Here is a 15,556-nt window from a genome sequence, read left to right as displayed (position 1 = left end):
GTGTTTGACCGTCTTACTGGAAAACAACAGAAAAACTGTCAGTGCAGTGATAATATTTCAAACTGTTTTTCATTCATAAAATTATTGTCTAGAAATAGGTGCAGCTTGAAAAAACAACAAAAAAGGCAGGTTGATGCACTAGAATGATGAAAAATGACACTTCCATTAAAAACAGAGTTTGCACTGGCTGATTTCTTCACTTTTTAAAAAAGAAAATAGGAATTTAAGGACTAAATTACAGACTAAAATGACTTTATAAGAGGGGGAGTTTATGCATTGAACAATACCACATATTTTAGAAGCTGATTATATGTTTTGTAAGAAAAATCTTATCTGCAAAATGACATCAGTGGACTAAAAATTATACAGTATAGGCCAATTGCACGAAACATGCCTCCCACACCCCCCTGAGTCAGCTGCAACACCTTAAAGTGAGGCCATGGTATGTAACCTTTGCTGTACAAAAACCATTGTGACCACAGTTGACAATTACACTAAAAAGGTAAATGATTCATAAAGCTTGCAAAATGTCAGTTACACAGCAACAACTATGAAAGTTTTGCAAACATTAGCCACCACAAGCTACTGGTCATACAAGACCAAGTAAGGGTGTAGCGGCATAAACACTAAGAGTGTGTTGAAACAAACAAGGGTTTGTTTTTCTCTCTCAGCTTTTCATTTGTAAGAGGAAAAAAATGATTATTTCGCCTTTCAAAAGTTACAATCTTGCTTTAACACCACATGATATAATTGAGAGAGCAAGAAAAATAGTTAGCATGTAATCAGAGAAGTTTCGATACATACTGTAGCTAAAAGCAATACAGAAATTGCTGAAATGTCCAGCTTCTGCCACTCCATGTGGTAGTAGTGGAAATGTAAAGAGAGATCTAATAATAGTATTAGTATTACTATATGTCTTGTATGAAAAATATATTGTATTATATATTTTTACATAATAAATAGTTTTATTTAAAATTCAAATCTCTTTTATATGACTGTGGGATATGAAAAGACAAAAAGTTTGGGAACCACTGCTAGATTACAAAAACATGAACTGATACTATATTCAGAGGGATATTCTGTGAAATGAGGAAATGAGACAGTTGCCACTTGATGGAGCCATAATGCCACAAAATGACTGCAGGTAAAACCAGGATAAAATTATATTCTTACTAGTGGCACTGCTTTTAGTTAGTGTTGTTTCTATAATGAGGACTTGAAATTATTTATTGTCAACCTCTGGTGAACCTTATGAAATGAACTGTTTCCCCAAACAGAATACAAACTATACATCATCCATCCATTCATTCATATCCACCATACAAGTCTCTCCTATCTCTGTTCCTCATCTTGTCTTCCTTCTCTGTCAGAGACTTTTCAGATCCTTCCAATTAATTACTTCCTTCTCCTGCAGATCCGCTTGCAGACCCTATGCACAGTGTGTGGAGTGATGAGCAGCGTGTGCCCCCCCACCGCACTGCTACCACCACCACCACCACCACACACAAACACAATATACAAGTAGTTATTGTACTTCGGTGAATGAAGTATTCCTTCTCAGGCATAGATCCTTAGCTGAGCAGGTGAACGGAGAAGCAAAATTCTGCAGGACAGCCAGCGCTGACGCACTTGCCCTGCACCGACCCTCCCACCTCCCCTCTGTCACTTCTGAAGGAAAGACCAATCCTCTCCAGCGAGCACCTCCAAAAATTCTCTGTCCTCCAAGCCAGAGGAAAAATGGGTAACATGGCAACAGAGATTGTCGCTTTTATCCTAACCATCTCGGGTTGGATCCTGGTGTCGTCGACCCTGCCGACAGACTACTGGAAGGTGTCCTCTGTGGACGGGACGGTCATCACCACAGCTACCTTCTGGTCCAACCTGTGGAAAACCTGTGTGACTGATTCCACCGGTGTGTCCAACTGCAAGGACTTTCCTTCGATGCTGGCTCTGGATGGTGAGTTCACGGTAATGTGTATGATGTTATCTTCCTGAGGTCATAGACAGAGGTACATCTATCTTTCTGTGTGTTTCTGAGGAACCATGCAGCTGCGAATATCCATCTGAGTGAAGCACTGATGCCCAAAATCTGGAACACCTGTTGTTTTTGGATGAATGACTACCATTGTAAACAAACGCATTTGGAACCTGATATTTCCTTTTCTGACTCTGGCTTCAGTCCACAAACAACCACCACATTTAAAGCTAAAGGCCAACAGAGGCATATTTCAGCAAAGGAGCTGAGCTGGGCTGAGACAACCTCCTAATGTTTCCAAATGAAGCAATCTGAGAAAGTCATACAGTCATACAGAGGCCACGTTCACTCCCTATTACTTGCTAGTAGCAATAGGGAAAGGCATTGCTTGTAGATGGAATTTTTCTAATGGCATTTTGAGATGTTCAAAGACTTATTATTCAGATTATTCATCTGTTGCCACTTTGTGTTGATTAAGGACAAATTTAAACTCTGGTCCTTTACCTACAAGGGTTTAAAGCAGTGGTTCCCAACCTGGGGGTTGGGACCCCTCCAGGGGTCCCAAGATAAATGTGAGGCATCACCAGATGATTAAAAAACAGTTAATGAAAATATTTTATTTTAGTTTTTGCTTTTTTTCTTGTGAAATACTGGATTCTCTCACCTCTTCAGGTGAACATGTTTTAAGACATATAAAGATACTATTTGAATTAATCATTTATGTCTAATAAGGTTTATCTCATTACCCCTTTTCCTAATTGAAAATTCCAAAATTTATGATTATCCAACCATTGTTCATTTTAAAAGTTGAACCATTCAGTGTTTGTGTGCCAGAGGCTTCAAGTTTCCACATTACACTTGAGTAACTTGAATACTGGACCATGATTGGCTCCGGACTAGTTGTGATGTCACAAAATGTTGTACGTACATGAGTTTTAACCAGATTTAAGGTGAGCACAGAGAAACTGTCTCCCCTCAGCAGATGAATGTGAAAACAAACTGCACATACATAATTCTGCACAGACAGGCTCAAAGATCCAACTGAGGGAACAAGATGAAATAAATTTTTTTGTCTAGAGGGCGACTTTAGAATGAGCGAAATACCCCATACTCCTCTAAAACTTTCTGACATATAGGATTCTTTCAACTCTCAAGGTCTCTAAAGCGAAAATTGGAATAGTTTGACATTTTGGGAATATGCTTATTCACTTTTTTGCCGAGAGTTAAATGAGGAGATCAATACCAAGCTAGGGCTAGCAGCCAATTAGCTTAGATTAGCATAGCATAAAGATGGGAAAGACTGGAAACAGAGGGAAACCACTGGCTTGACAGGCCCAAAGGAACAATATCTGCCCACCAGATATTAAAGCTCATTAATTCACACAATATATCTTGTTTCTTTAATTTTTACAAAAACCAAAGTGTAAAAAGTTACATACAGCTTAGCTAACCAGCTGCTTGTTGTAATTTTATATGTACTGTACAAACAGTATTGATCTTCTCATCTAAATTATTGACAAAAAAATCAAATAAGTTAAATGCCTTAACTTTCACTGCATCTGGCCTCTAAAAGTCATTAAAATAGCCTCTTCAGGCCTCCAAATGTCCTTAAAATGTGACTAATCCAAGAAGGAAAAATCACTGCTCACAACCTATGACCACACTGAGGTCATAACCTCTGATGAGGGGTCATACGCAGATGTTGCTTTAGTTGTAGGGCCAAAAAGGTTGAGAACCATTAGATTAAAGCACTCTCCCCTCTTCTCTATCTCTCTCATGAAGCCTATATCCAGGTGTGTCGGGGTCTGATGATCACCGCTGTGTGTCTGGGTTTCTTTGGTGCCATCCTCGCTTTGATAGGAATGAAGTGCACAAAAATAGGAGGCTCAGAGACCACCAAAGCTCGTTTGACCGTCCTCTCGGGCTTCCATTTCATTCTCAGTGGTAAAAAAAAACAACTCTGCTGCTAATGTTGAATATCTCTCTCTATGTCTGTTATGTTACATTATCAGCTCTTGCTTTGACTTCAGTGGGAATTTTGAAGTAGAAATCCTTTTATTTCTCTTCACAGGCCTCTGCTGCTTGACTGCATGCTCTATATATGCTCACAGGATCACAACTGACTTCTTTGACCCCCTCTTCGTTGCTCAGAAGTAAGTAGGCTATTTAGGATTAAAAGAAAGGTTTGTTTGACAGCAGATAAAAAGGGCATTCAGATGAAAGGAAGTCTGGTCATACATTTCTTTTTTTACTTCAACCCTGCAGGTTTGAGCTGGGAGCGGCTCTCTTTATCGGCTGGGCTGGATCTGTGCTTTGTATCTTAGGAGGACTTATCTTCTGTCTCTCCCTGTCTGAAGGCTTCAGTATCAGGCAAGTTGCTTAGTTTTAAAACATGCTGGATGCTAACAATGTGATCCCACATCTGTCATCAGCCACAAGGGCTGTAAGGAAAACGGACTTGGATGGACTCTAAACTGCAGATTTGCTAACTCAATCAGGCAATTTAAATAATTACTTTAACTGGAATGGAGAGATGGTTAAAGGCTAAAACATCCAGTAATCTCTCTCAACATCTTGTCTCATAATTGCTGTACCTACTGGGCAAATTGTATGATCGTCATTTTGATTAGTTCAGCCACGGATGACGGCTGAATGTTTTCTTTGTTACAGTTGAGTAATGAGGACCTTTTTGAAGTGAAAGTCACCTTGACAGAGGGCGCCTATAGGGAAATGTTGCATCAGGCGAGCTAAGAAAGCAACCCTTCTCTTTTAGTGATATCCAGGCTGTAATATCTCAACAACTATTGGATGGATTACCAGGAAATTTTGTACCCCAGAGGACGCATCCTAATGACTCTGGTCATGCCCTGACATTTTCTATTGCACCACGAGGTTCACATTTGTGGTTTTGAGTGAAATGTCTCAACAACTATTGGATGGATTGCCATTAAATTTGGTACAGACATGCACGCTCCCCTTAGGATAAAATTTACAGCTAGTTGGGAATCCAATCATGGTCCAGTATGCAACTTGCACAAGTGTGATGTGGAAACTTCCATTCAACTGTTTTTATTCACATTTTCAATGTGCACAATACAAAACCTGAGAGGAAATGCTCAAAATTAGGTAACAGTTTTTAACACTGCAAAAAAGTTTTTACACTTGGCTGAGGTGGAAAGGTTTATGTATCTTTAAAGGCAGTGGAAAAGACTTGGTGAATAACTCATGATGTAATTGAAGCATGTGACATAGATGTTCCCTGAAGCTTCCAATCCACTGAATTGACAAAAAAATAGCAAAAACATCAGATCCGTGTGGAACAATGACGAGACTGTAACACTCCTCAAATTAATACATGAAACAAACATAAATTTCATATTTCCATCGTGTTTTCTACATTGTTTTTCACCATTTTAGGTTTGACTGGTGCTTATTTAATTAATCATCTTGTTGCTCTTAGTTTTGTTTCTTATCCCTTCATTTCTTCATTTCTCCTGGTTTTTGCAGAGCTGAATACTCCTACAGTGGAGCTGCATCATTTGTGACGGCACGCAACAAGCACAGCAAGACAGCCAACAGCCTCCACAAGGAACCACGGGAGCCGTCAAGGCAGTTTGGAAGAAATGCCTATGTGTGAAATTGGACTCTTGTTGTTACTTGAGCTGATTGTGGATCTTAACATTATAGTTTTTGGTTACCAGAAACTATTTCACCAGTAAGAGGCAAGGAGCGATTACTTTTATGAACTTTTGTGCCTGAACTATGAAAATAAATGCTGGAAAGTATAATTAATGTGACAGTTTACAGATTTTATAGATTTTAAGAGGCCATGCTTGCTGATATGCTCATCTAGCTGTTTAAACATGAGAGACTATGATACAACAGTAAGCCACCATTTATGTTTTTGACAGTACAACAACAATAAAAAATACTTCTAAAATATCTCAAATAAATATAGCTTCCTTTTTAAATATGGCTACTTACTGGGTAATCTCTGTCAATACCTCATAAATATAAGCTTGTTTTTCTTTTAGGGCAGGAAATTTGATTTGGCACAAAACACTGTTCGAACTCTCCGGTCACCTTCAACAAGCCAGTCTTTACTACCTGTCTCACATAGACTAGACACACACTTCATCTTTCTTTCATAATTCTTGCTAAAATGTATTAATGAAAACTGTAAAACAATTGTGTATTGGAATCAGGAATCATGGCTTTGGAAATTCAGTGGTTAGAAATATGCATCTTTGTATGTTTTACCCAAAAGCAACATCATTTAAAGCAGTTTTCTCTTCATTGAATAACATTTTTGTGTTATGCCTACCTTTGATTATAGAGACCTATTACAAGGATGCTGTTTTGGAAGCAACAAATTGTGTAAATGTGACCAAATATTATTTTAATGAGTGACTAAAAATTGATTAAAACCTGGGTAGCTGTGATATAACTCCAGTTAATATCCTCCTGTTGCTTTAAGGAAATAGAGTTGAAAGTTGCATCAATTAATATTTCTCAAACAGAAAGATGAATCATATGAAGGCCTTCTCGCTTTCTTGGTCTGGACTGATCTGACCTCCATAGGTCACTAGGTCACATCTGACCCCAGAGATGGCTATGCAGATCTGGAGGACCGACCGGAGGTTTCCCCTCCTATCAGCCATCCATCTCCACCTAGGAATTATTATCAATAGGAACCCCAGGCTATGTTACGCAAAACCTTTTGGCCCAGAGGTTGGATACTTGAACCAGCTGGCAGAGAGCAGTTGCCCTGTGCTTTCCGCCGCCTTGCATCCGTAAACAAGTGTCAGGTGTCCATGGCTCTGCAGAATGGTGGTATTGTATCGTCTACTATCTGCATTACATATAAGCATGTTAAAACCAGATCTAATGCATCAAACTGCTTCTAGCTTAAACTTTTTAAATTATTTTCTGTTGAAAGAAAATTTTAAAATAGAGTATATGATAGCTCACAAAAGTTATATCTAAATGGAGTTGTTGATTACAACTAAACATCTTAAAGGAAATAATGTGTAGAATTATACATTTTGAAGGAATAATTTGAAAATACATTTCCTCCTCTGTCTGTGGCGTGTTTCTGGTGTATTCTGAGGTTACCCAACTGTGAAAGTATGCTTCAACTTCACAGTGCAATTGTACAAAGCAGGTAACTAAGACCAGTGGTTCCAAAACTGGGGGTCAGGACCCCATGAGGGGCCAGAAGATGAAACTAAGAGGTTGTGAGATGATTACTGGGGCAGGAAATGAGGAAAAACTAAATTCTGCTATACTCAGTTATGTTAATATTTCAGATAAATTCTCTAATCTGTGCTTTTCATGTGAAATTCATGCAGTGGCTAATAATTAGCATAGCAATATTTAGTTTAGCATGTTAGCATGCTAGTATTAGCCAATTAGCACTAAACATAAAATACAGATGAGGCTGATGGGAATGTCATTACTTTTGCAGGTATTTGGTCATGAACCAAAGTACTGGACAATTTAAAATTTGGACCTGATGATGGTACTAAATGGATCACCAAAGTTATTACAGTTCATCCTGAGGGGAACGTGAATATCTGTATCAAATTTCATGGAACTCCATCTAACAGTTGTTGAGTGGTTTCATTGTCAACCTCATGGTGGCGATAGAGGAAAAGTCAGGGGACCACCAAGATCATTAGGATTCATCCTCTGGGGACCATGAAATTCTGAAAATGTATAGTTTGTGAGATATTTTCTGGACCAAAGTGGACTGACCAACTGAACGACCATCATATCCATTCCTAGAGCCACGCAGGGCTAAAAATTATTCAAATAAAACCATATAAGAAGGAACAATCACACACAACTGCTTACCACTCATGTATCAAGGGGTCACAGTCCATTGTAACCACTGTAGTAGTCGTTGTAGCAGCAAAATAAAGAAGGATGCAGTGTGAGGGTACAGAGCCACATTACTCCCCCATCAATATTTGAATGCATTAATACAATCAAACCAGCAGTATTAATGCACATTTAATGGTTGACAGATGTGAGGAAACTTCACAATATGTAATGGTTAAAAATGCATCCTTTGAACCTAACTATTGAGCGACCATATGAGCCAAATATAGGAGTAACTTTCACTCAGATTTGGCATTTGTAATTTTTTCTTGGCTTTTCTTGCAGCTACTTTGAGACGTTATCAGTTCAGGGCACATAAGGATTCTTTCATTCTGTATAAAGATGCCTTTTTTTTAGTCTCATGCTAATTAAAGCTAATTAAAGCCACCCTCACCAAACAAATTAAGGTTTCCCAGCAGTCCACCATTTCCAATATCTCCCAATATACCAATAACTTTGTCATAAGCCGAGAGGACTTGGAGACAAAGAGGAGCTCTTTCATCCCTGCCTCAAAGAACATTCATCACTCCCCATAACTCTCATTACCTCAGAGTTAACTCTAATTATAACAGCGCAGAGACTTTATGCTGTAATTATGAGACCCACAGCACAGTGAGGTCTTGGTAAAATCACTAATAACCAGCTTAAAGCCTGAGGCAAAGTCAGGACTGATGCCTCGAGCAGCTTAGGTCATAGCAGCGGTGTTATTACATATTTCATGGTACATGTAAAGGTCATTCATGCAGAAATATACACTGTTTTTGGTTAAATTTCAGGTAATGCAATGTAATTATAAATATATGGTATATATGCTAAAGTTAGAAAAAAAGAAGTCTAAGAGAACTGAGAAAAATGTGACCTTTTAAATAATTTCAAGTGGTCCAGATTGTCATCATTTTAAATAATAATTTCATTTATTTTTAAGAAAAAGATCAAGTTTAGAGAGGTTTCAGATCCAGTTTAGCTAATTATGAGTTGATAAATAGATTTACAAGACCAGTAAGTACCAGTTTTATCAAAGTGAAATAATTCATGAAAACTTACAGTGCTGTTCATAATTGAGGAAATTGTAAATTAAGATATACTGACTGACGCTATAAACAGATCTTCCATCTTTTAAACTGTGTCTGCATGTGAGGGAAAGTCCAGGACAGTCTGACGAGGGCATGATGTCTTTGGTAATTCGAGATACATGCTTAGGTGAGCACTCTCAGTCTAGATTCAAACTTGACAACACTCAACTATGACCCATGGGAACCTGAGGGACTGTTGTCTCTCACCCACATGTACAGTAATACCTGGAAAACAACAGCACACTCTTGCCTTGTACCTGTGATCCACTCGTCCTCTCCTTTTCTGAGAACAGCAGCTGAGGAGGAGGCCACTCTGACATCTGTTTGCTTCTAGGTGAAAACTAGACGTCCGGCTCCTGCATGAGTAAGGGACTGCCATGTGAAGACGCTATTAAAAAAACAAGAAAGAAAAGAAAATCATTGGATTGTGGATAAATGATCAAGCTTGAGAAAATATAACAAAAGCTTCTGTGGATCTGACATCTAGATAGGACTCCACTCACCAAGAGGCCCAGAAATGCAGATCCGTGTGGTCCAGATCTGGGGTTTCCTCATGACGGTGCTGGGCTGGATCTTTGTGGCTTGCACCATGGCCATGGAGGGCTGGAAGATCACCTCCATCGGGGGTATGGGGGGCTCCTCCATCATTAAGGTGGCCTGGTACTGGTCCAGCCTGTGGAGATCTTGTTTTACAGACTCAACTGCTGTCAGCAACTGTTACGACTACCCTGTGCTCTGGTCTGTGGAGGGTAGGTAACACATCTTCCACCCAATCTAAGAAACCCCAACATCAAACATCTAGACTCTCATTAATGTCTATTTGTGTCTTGCTGTGTGACTCCAGGCCACATCCAGATAGTGCGTGGCCTGCTGATGGCAGCTCTTACCCTGGGAATGCTGGGGTTTGTGCTCAGTCTGATGGGTATGGAGTGCACCTTTATTGGGGGAAAAGACCGGTCGAAGTACAAGAAGATCTACACCGGGGGATGGTGTCACATAATCAGCGGTAAATGTCTAGTTTTAATAAATGGACAGTCAGCTGTGTGTATGTAAAGAGTAGAGTTTTAGCCCCATTTCTAAACTACCATTTTATTATTTATTTTACACGCTCAATTCAGATTTTTATGACCTGAGATCATCCAATCAGGCATCTGAACAACACTATAATAGTGCTTTTAATGATCTGTGGATTCTGCCATCGTTAATGTTATTAATTCCACATGTGCTTCTCCTGCTTCAACAAGTAAAAATGTTTGCCATGAAAAGGGTCTATTGTAATAACTTATTACATCTAATACCATTGAATTTTGTTCATGTGTAAAATTGAGTAAAAGACACAAATGCCATCATCTCTGAAAATTATTGCTAGCTTGTTTTCTTGCCACAAAACCTAACTGCTAACTACATAGCATTATAAAACTCAGATAAAATATCAGTGAAGAATGAACATAATTCATAAACTTTTTTCCTAGAATGTAGAAATGGTGATCAAATTGAAGTGTTAATTTGTTTCATTTGAAGCCTGAAGCTAAACCTCATTAGCCCAATATTCAAATTAATTAACATGCATATCTGAAATCAAGTAATCTTTATGTAAATTATACACTCTGATGATATCTACACTCAGTTCTGGCAGGATGCCTCTTCAGCTTATTTTTTTAGGATTTGTGGTTGATTTATGAATGATAATACAGAATACACAAATCACATTCAAACACCTATTTTTCAGTAAATAGACAAAAGGAAGCATTTTCCTATCATCTTGTGATATGAGACTGCATGAGTACTGGTTGAGACCATGATCATAGAGCAGCAGTTCCCAACCTTCTTGGCTTGTGACCCCTTAAAATGAAGCAATGTCTTCTTGTAACGTCTTGTCACAGGTTGCATATATATCTACCTTTTGTGACCAGTTCCACCAAAGAGCAACATTTTTTTTCTTGTTTTATTTGAATATTTTTATAGGGAGGTAAAATTATCCAGTAATTCACAAGATCACAGAAAAAAAGCAAAGATTAGAGGATAGTCTAAAAAACAACAATAAAAAAACAACATAATTTTGTTTAGCAGAAATATGTTTTTTTCTGCTTGTCTGTCTTACTGATAATTTTGTGGCCCCTCAGATTTATCTTGTGACCCTGTTATCTTATCTTGTGAAAGCTACATTACATGAAACTACTTCCTGACCTCTTTTCTCACCATCTTGCTCCTATTTGTAGCCATAAATATGCAGCGCAGCTTACAGGTTTTCTCTCTTTCTCTCAACATTATTTGTCTTCAGGTTTGCTATCCACATGTGGGTATGCTGTTTATGCGGAGTATGTCTCAGTAGAGTACTTCAACCCTGACTTTAATGGACTGAAGTAAGTTGACAGGCTTAAATGTTGTACATGTGCAAGAAAAAAATATTCATCTCATAGCCTCTCTTTGTTTTTACACCGACAGGTATGACCTTGGCACGCCGCTGTTCCTCGGCTGGGTGGGCTCAACCTTTAGCATGACTGGTGGTCTCTTCTATCTGTGGTCAGTGTGTACACCGCTCTGTGGACAACACACGTGAGTACAGACACATTAGGAGAAGTGAAAAATAAACCCAGTCTCTACTTCCTCAATAAATACCAGAGTCTCGTATGCTTCAGTGGCATGACTCCTTATCCACAACCCACAGCGTGCAGATGTTCACTGTGGGTACACGCCCTGCAGCATAACTCTAAAACCACTGGTGTAAACAAACACTGGCCTGGTGTTGAACATTTTCCCTGAGCAAATGAGGAAAGAAAAAAAATTGCATGCTATGCATCAATTTCACCACTAGAAGGCACTCAGAGAACAGAAATCCACACCAAAGCTGACCTATATACAGTATAAACTGCAGCTACTCTACACTCCTTTTCCCAAAGTCTCTCTGACACCCAGTTCAATGTAAAACTTCTCATAAGTTTTTAGGTATCCTCCTCCTCCAATATAACCTGGCAAGCAGAGTTTGTCAGCTCCACACAGTGTTTTAGCGCCTTTTAAGCTCATTGTTGAAATGAGAAATTGAGAAATTGTTTATCTTTTTAGGTACAGTATATAAGGTTCAACAGCCTCGTCATGTTTGACAAAAATGTGTCTCTCTCTCCAGGGTAATCACCATCCGGCCAGTACCAGACCCTGAGGACAACAAGACCACCACGGCTCTATCCTCAGTGTCAGAGATCACCTCCAAGACCAAAGTGTCCTCTGTTTCTGAGTTGTCGTCCAACTCTGAGCGCTCAGACGTGTCTGGCATCTCCTCAAGATCTGAACGCACATCCAAATCTGGACGCACAGCAAAGTCGGAGCAGTCGTCAAAGACGAGGCGAACCACCAGGTCTGCAGGGTCTGCAGGGTCGAGGTCAGGGTCAGGATCAGGGTCAGGATCGGAGACCGGCCTCTCTTCCAGGTCCAGTATATCAACTTTGTCTGAGTCAAGGAGCAGCAGCAGCGGCGGCAGCAGCAGCAGCCGGACAGTGTCTTCGTTGTCAGGCAGTTCCAGGAGTGAGACCACACCGTTCATCAAAAACTCCTATATTTAAATAAATGTGACTCATTAGTGAGGGACAGAAGTTAATGAATGTCTGATGCTTTTATGTTCAATGTATAAAAAAAACTAATTCTGCAGTATGTATTTTGTATTAAAAACTGTTTAAAAAAATATGTTTTAAAAAATCTTTTTAATTGAATTGTTTTGTGTGAGGTTGTTGCTGCCTGTTGCTCATGTTTATCATCTGTAAAAACTCTCACAATTCAATATAACACATAACTAAGGAACACATCTATTTATGATAGAACTGTCAGCCTTTGTGTAGCCTTTTAGACAACAAATAAAACTTCACCAGGCCGACCATGTCTGGTTGACAGTAAACAGTGTCTGCTTCGCTGTTATTCAAACCTTCACACATAAACACAAGCAGCAGCAGTAAGAAGACTGGAACTCTGCAGCTTTAATATTTTTAAAGCAAAACCCTTGTGGTTTTTATTTTTCTTGAGTTACTAGTGGACTACTTCCTTTACAAGGTAGGGAGGCATTAATGATCCTCACATCTGAGATTACTGGCTCTGCTTTTCCAGCTGAATTTAAGTTATCTGGCTGTTACCTAGAAACTTCTTTTATTAGTGCAGACACATTCAAGAGTATGAAAAGCATGAAAACAGAAAGCTCTCCTATTTACCAGACTGAAGTGATGTGGAGGAGACTGGCTCAGATCCTGGGCCTGCTGCTCTGTATTCTTGGCTGGTGCTTAGTGGGCTGCACCCTTGCTATGGACCACTGGAGGTAAGCAAATACCAGTTAGAGGAAACAAATAGAAGAATGCACCTGTTACACAGCCTGGCTAATAAAACTGTAGGGAGAATGTGGCTGCAGATAATAGCTAATGTGACAAACAAACTGACATAAGAGATATAAATGCACAATTTTTGCTGAAGTGTGAACTGAGAGTGCCAATAATGTTTCATGAACATGATATTTCATATGTGAGCAATTAATGTTAATTCATTTTCAGATGATACAAATTAATTTTATTGTGATTAAACTTCAAAACAACTTTTTGATACTGTGGAAAAAGAACTGAAACATCTAAAGAGCTGGTCTGATTTAACCAAACTACACAAGACATTCACTATAATAAGAGTATAAAACATTTGCTTCAGTAATGCATAACTAATGCTAACTATACTATAGCTATACTAAGTAATGGATCATAACGATTTAATACAGGATGGATCATGAATTCCTGTTGTTCACCATAAAGAAATTATCAAGTTGCTTTGTGTTTTATGATTAGTTCACTCTTAAAGGATCATCAATTAGTGAATGTTAACTCATGGTTACTTCAAATGTTAACTCATATGTCACCAATTATTTGGAATGTAGTTAAGATCATTGGATCAGCCTCTCTGATAGCAGGACAGCACCTGTTCTCATCAAATTGAGGCTGTTTTTATTGAACTGGCAACAAATACCAGCATCTCTACAGCTCACGTTATCTCTTGTTTATATTTGGGACCGAGCCAGGCTAGCTGTTTCCCTTTGTTTCCAGTATTTATGCTAAGCTAATCATCTCCTGGCTGTAGCTTCGTAATGATAAGAGATTGCTATCAATCATTAAGAGAATAACTGTATTTCCCAAAATGTTGAACTATTCATTATTCATTATACACCTTACATTGCTCTTCTGGTTGGTTTCTGGTCTGGAGTCATAAGAGTTGTAAACAAAGAACCACTTAAGAACCAATGAACTCTTGAATTTTGATAGACTTAAAGTTCTTGGAGGGCAAATTGAGAGAAAGTTTGTGGTTAGAGTAGATGTTAACACTCATTCATATGCTGTATTTCCACACTGGAGGGTAGCCCAGCTGGGGGGCCAAGGGGGCTCCTCTGTAGTGGTGACAGCCTGGTACTGGTCAAACCTGTGGAAAGACTGCTATGAAGACTCCTCCGCTGTAGTGAACTGTGTGGACTTCGGGGTGCTGTGGAAAGTCAAACGTGGGTACACTGATATATAATCACTGACGTCCAGTCACAGCTGATTCTAACAATGATTGAATTCATTCATGACACATGTTTTTTGGATATATCTCAAATATATGTGTTGTCTAGCATACATCCAGGCGGTCAGGGGGCTCCTGATGATGGGCCTCTGCCTGGGGTTGATTGGCACAGTGCTCACGTTCTTTGGACTGGAGTGCACATACATCGGTGGAGACCAGAGAAGCAATGACAGGATGTTAGTAACAGCGTCTGCTTTCCATCTGGTCAGCTGTGAGTGGGATCTGTTTGCGTTTACAAAGCCTCAGCGTCTGTGAGAGCAGCTTCTCATAACACACTGGTTTGTCTTGTTTTTTTTCCCCCATGTGTCATCGGCCTTCCCTCATGCAGGCGTATCAGTCGTTGCTGGTTATTGTTTATACATAAACAGAGTCGCCGCAGCTTTTTTACACAGCAAAGCAGATCCCGCAAAACTGAGGTAACGTGTGGTCTTTAAATAACCCTCGTTAATAAGTAAACGTGAGTAGTCCGTTAAAAGTGTTATCTCCTCAGCTATGAAATTGGACCACCCCTCTACCTCGGCTTGGTTGGCAGTTTCCTCATCTTACTTGGCTGCAGCATTCACTGTGCAACTGCATGCAGAGTTATACATCCAAAAAGGTTTGTTAACATCACATTTAGCTGAATCATTTTATCCATCTATACCAGCCTGCAGACTTGAGAAATCTAAAATATGCTCTGGCAAAATGACCAAGTTTTCACAATTGTTTTGTTTCCTGTAGCGGACATCCCACAGCTCCCTCCATCAGAGAGAAAAAAGAAGAAAAAGAAGTGCTGAGAGAGAAAAGGCACATCTATAGACAATATTCACCATCAAAAAGGTCAAATACATCTCTTCCTACAGGATGTCTTCTGTTGTGATTGTGTAACAAGACAGATTCAAGGCCATAAGTTAAAACCTTACAATTTTCTGTACTGCCAGGAACATAGTAAATGATATTAACTTGTTTTGCCTTAAAAAACTGTCACATTTAATGATATTGACTCTGAACAATACCAGAATATGACTTCAAAAACACCACATGTAATCTATCTGTTACTGCAAAACTTCCA

At 39.2% G+C, this 15,556-nt stretch overlaps 3 protein-coding genes across 3 annotated transcripts; all 3 read left to right on the top strand.

Moving 5' to 3' along the window:
• The first annotated feature begins 1,576 nt into the window (after positions 1–1,576).
• cldn10a (claudin 10a) lies at positions 1,577–5,966 on the top strand. Its single transcript, XM_067583013.1, has 4 exons — positions 1,577–1,957; positions 3,758–3,919; positions 4,047–4,128; positions 5,483–5,966. The coding sequence occupies exons 1-4, from the start codon at positions 1,738–1,740 to the stop codon at positions 5,610–5,612; spliced, it is 594 nt and encodes a 197-aa protein (XP_067439114.1). The 5' UTR covers positions 1,577–1,737; the 3' UTR covers positions 5,613–5,966.
• A 3,482-nt stretch (positions 5,967–9,448) lies between these two features.
• Positions 9,449–12,755, top strand: cldn10e (claudin 10e). Its single transcript, XM_067583539.1, has 5 exons — positions 9,449–9,680; positions 9,776–9,937; positions 11,213–11,294; positions 11,377–11,487; positions 12,056–12,755. Exons 1-5 carry the CDS (start codon positions 9,449–9,451, stop codon positions 12,486–12,488), a joined length of 1,020 nt encoding a protein of 339 aa, XP_067439640.1. The 3' UTR covers positions 12,489–12,755.
• Positions 12,756–12,871: 116 nt separating this feature from the next.
• Positions 12,872–15,368, top strand: LOC137177336 (claudin-10-like). Its single transcript, XM_067583540.1, has 6 exons — positions 12,872–13,228; positions 14,301–14,440; positions 14,555–14,716; positions 14,834–14,921; positions 14,996–15,103; positions 15,226–15,368. Exons 1-6 carry the CDS (start codon positions 12,984–12,986, stop codon positions 15,362–15,364), a joined length of 882 nt encoding a protein of 293 aa, XP_067439641.1. The 5' UTR covers positions 12,872–12,983; the 3' UTR covers positions 15,365–15,368.
• The last annotated feature ends 188 nt before the right edge of the window (positions 15,369–15,556 follow it).

This window comes from Thunnus thynnus, chromosome 24 (genome assembly GCF_963924715.1).
Source record: "Thunnus thynnus chromosome 24, fThuThy2.1, whole genome shotgun sequence".
NCBI classification, from domain to species: Eukaryota; Metazoa; Chordata; class Actinopteri; order Scombriformes; family Scombridae; genus Thunnus; species Thunnus thynnus.
This window is presented reverse-complemented; position numbering and strand designations above follow the sequence as displayed.

Bases quoted from the DNA above. Each gene is read 5' to 3' on its own strand.
- cldn10a (XM_067583013.1), top strand. From the start codon at position 1,738: ATGGGTAACATGGCAACAGAGATTGTCGCTTTTATCCTAACCATCTCG. The intron at 1,958-3,757 runs GTGAGTTCACGG...TCTCTCATGAAG, and splicing joins TTCGATGCTGGCTCTGGATG to CCTATATCCAGGTGTGTCGG. The intron at 4,129-5,482 runs GTAAGTAGGCTA...TGGTTTTTGCAG, and splicing joins CCCCTCTTCGTTGCTCAGAA to AGCTGAATACTCCTACAGTG.
- LOC137177336 (XM_067583540.1), top strand. From the start codon at position 12,984: ATGATCCTCACATCTGAGATTACTGGCTCTGCTTTTCCAGCTGAATTT. The intron at 13,229-14,300 runs GTAAGCAAATAC...TCCACACTGGAG, and splicing joins CTTGCTATGGACCACTGGAG to GGTAGCCCAGCTGGGGGGCC. The intron at 14,717-14,833 runs GTGAGTGGGATC...TCCCTCATGCAG, and splicing joins TGCTTTCCATCTGGTCAGCT to GCGTATCAGTCGTTGCTGGT.
- cldn10e (XM_067583539.1), top strand. From the start codon at position 9,449: ATGCAGATCCGTGTGGTCCAGATCTGGGGTTTCCTCATGACGGTGCTG. The intron at 9,681-9,775 runs GTAGGTAACACA...GTGTGACTCCAG, and splicing joins TGTGCTCTGGTCTGTGGAGG to GCCACATCCAGATAGTGCGT. The intron at 11,488-12,055 runs GTGAGTACAGAC...CTCTCTCTCCAG, and splicing joins CCGCTCTGTGGACAACACAC to GGTAATCACCATCCGGCCAG.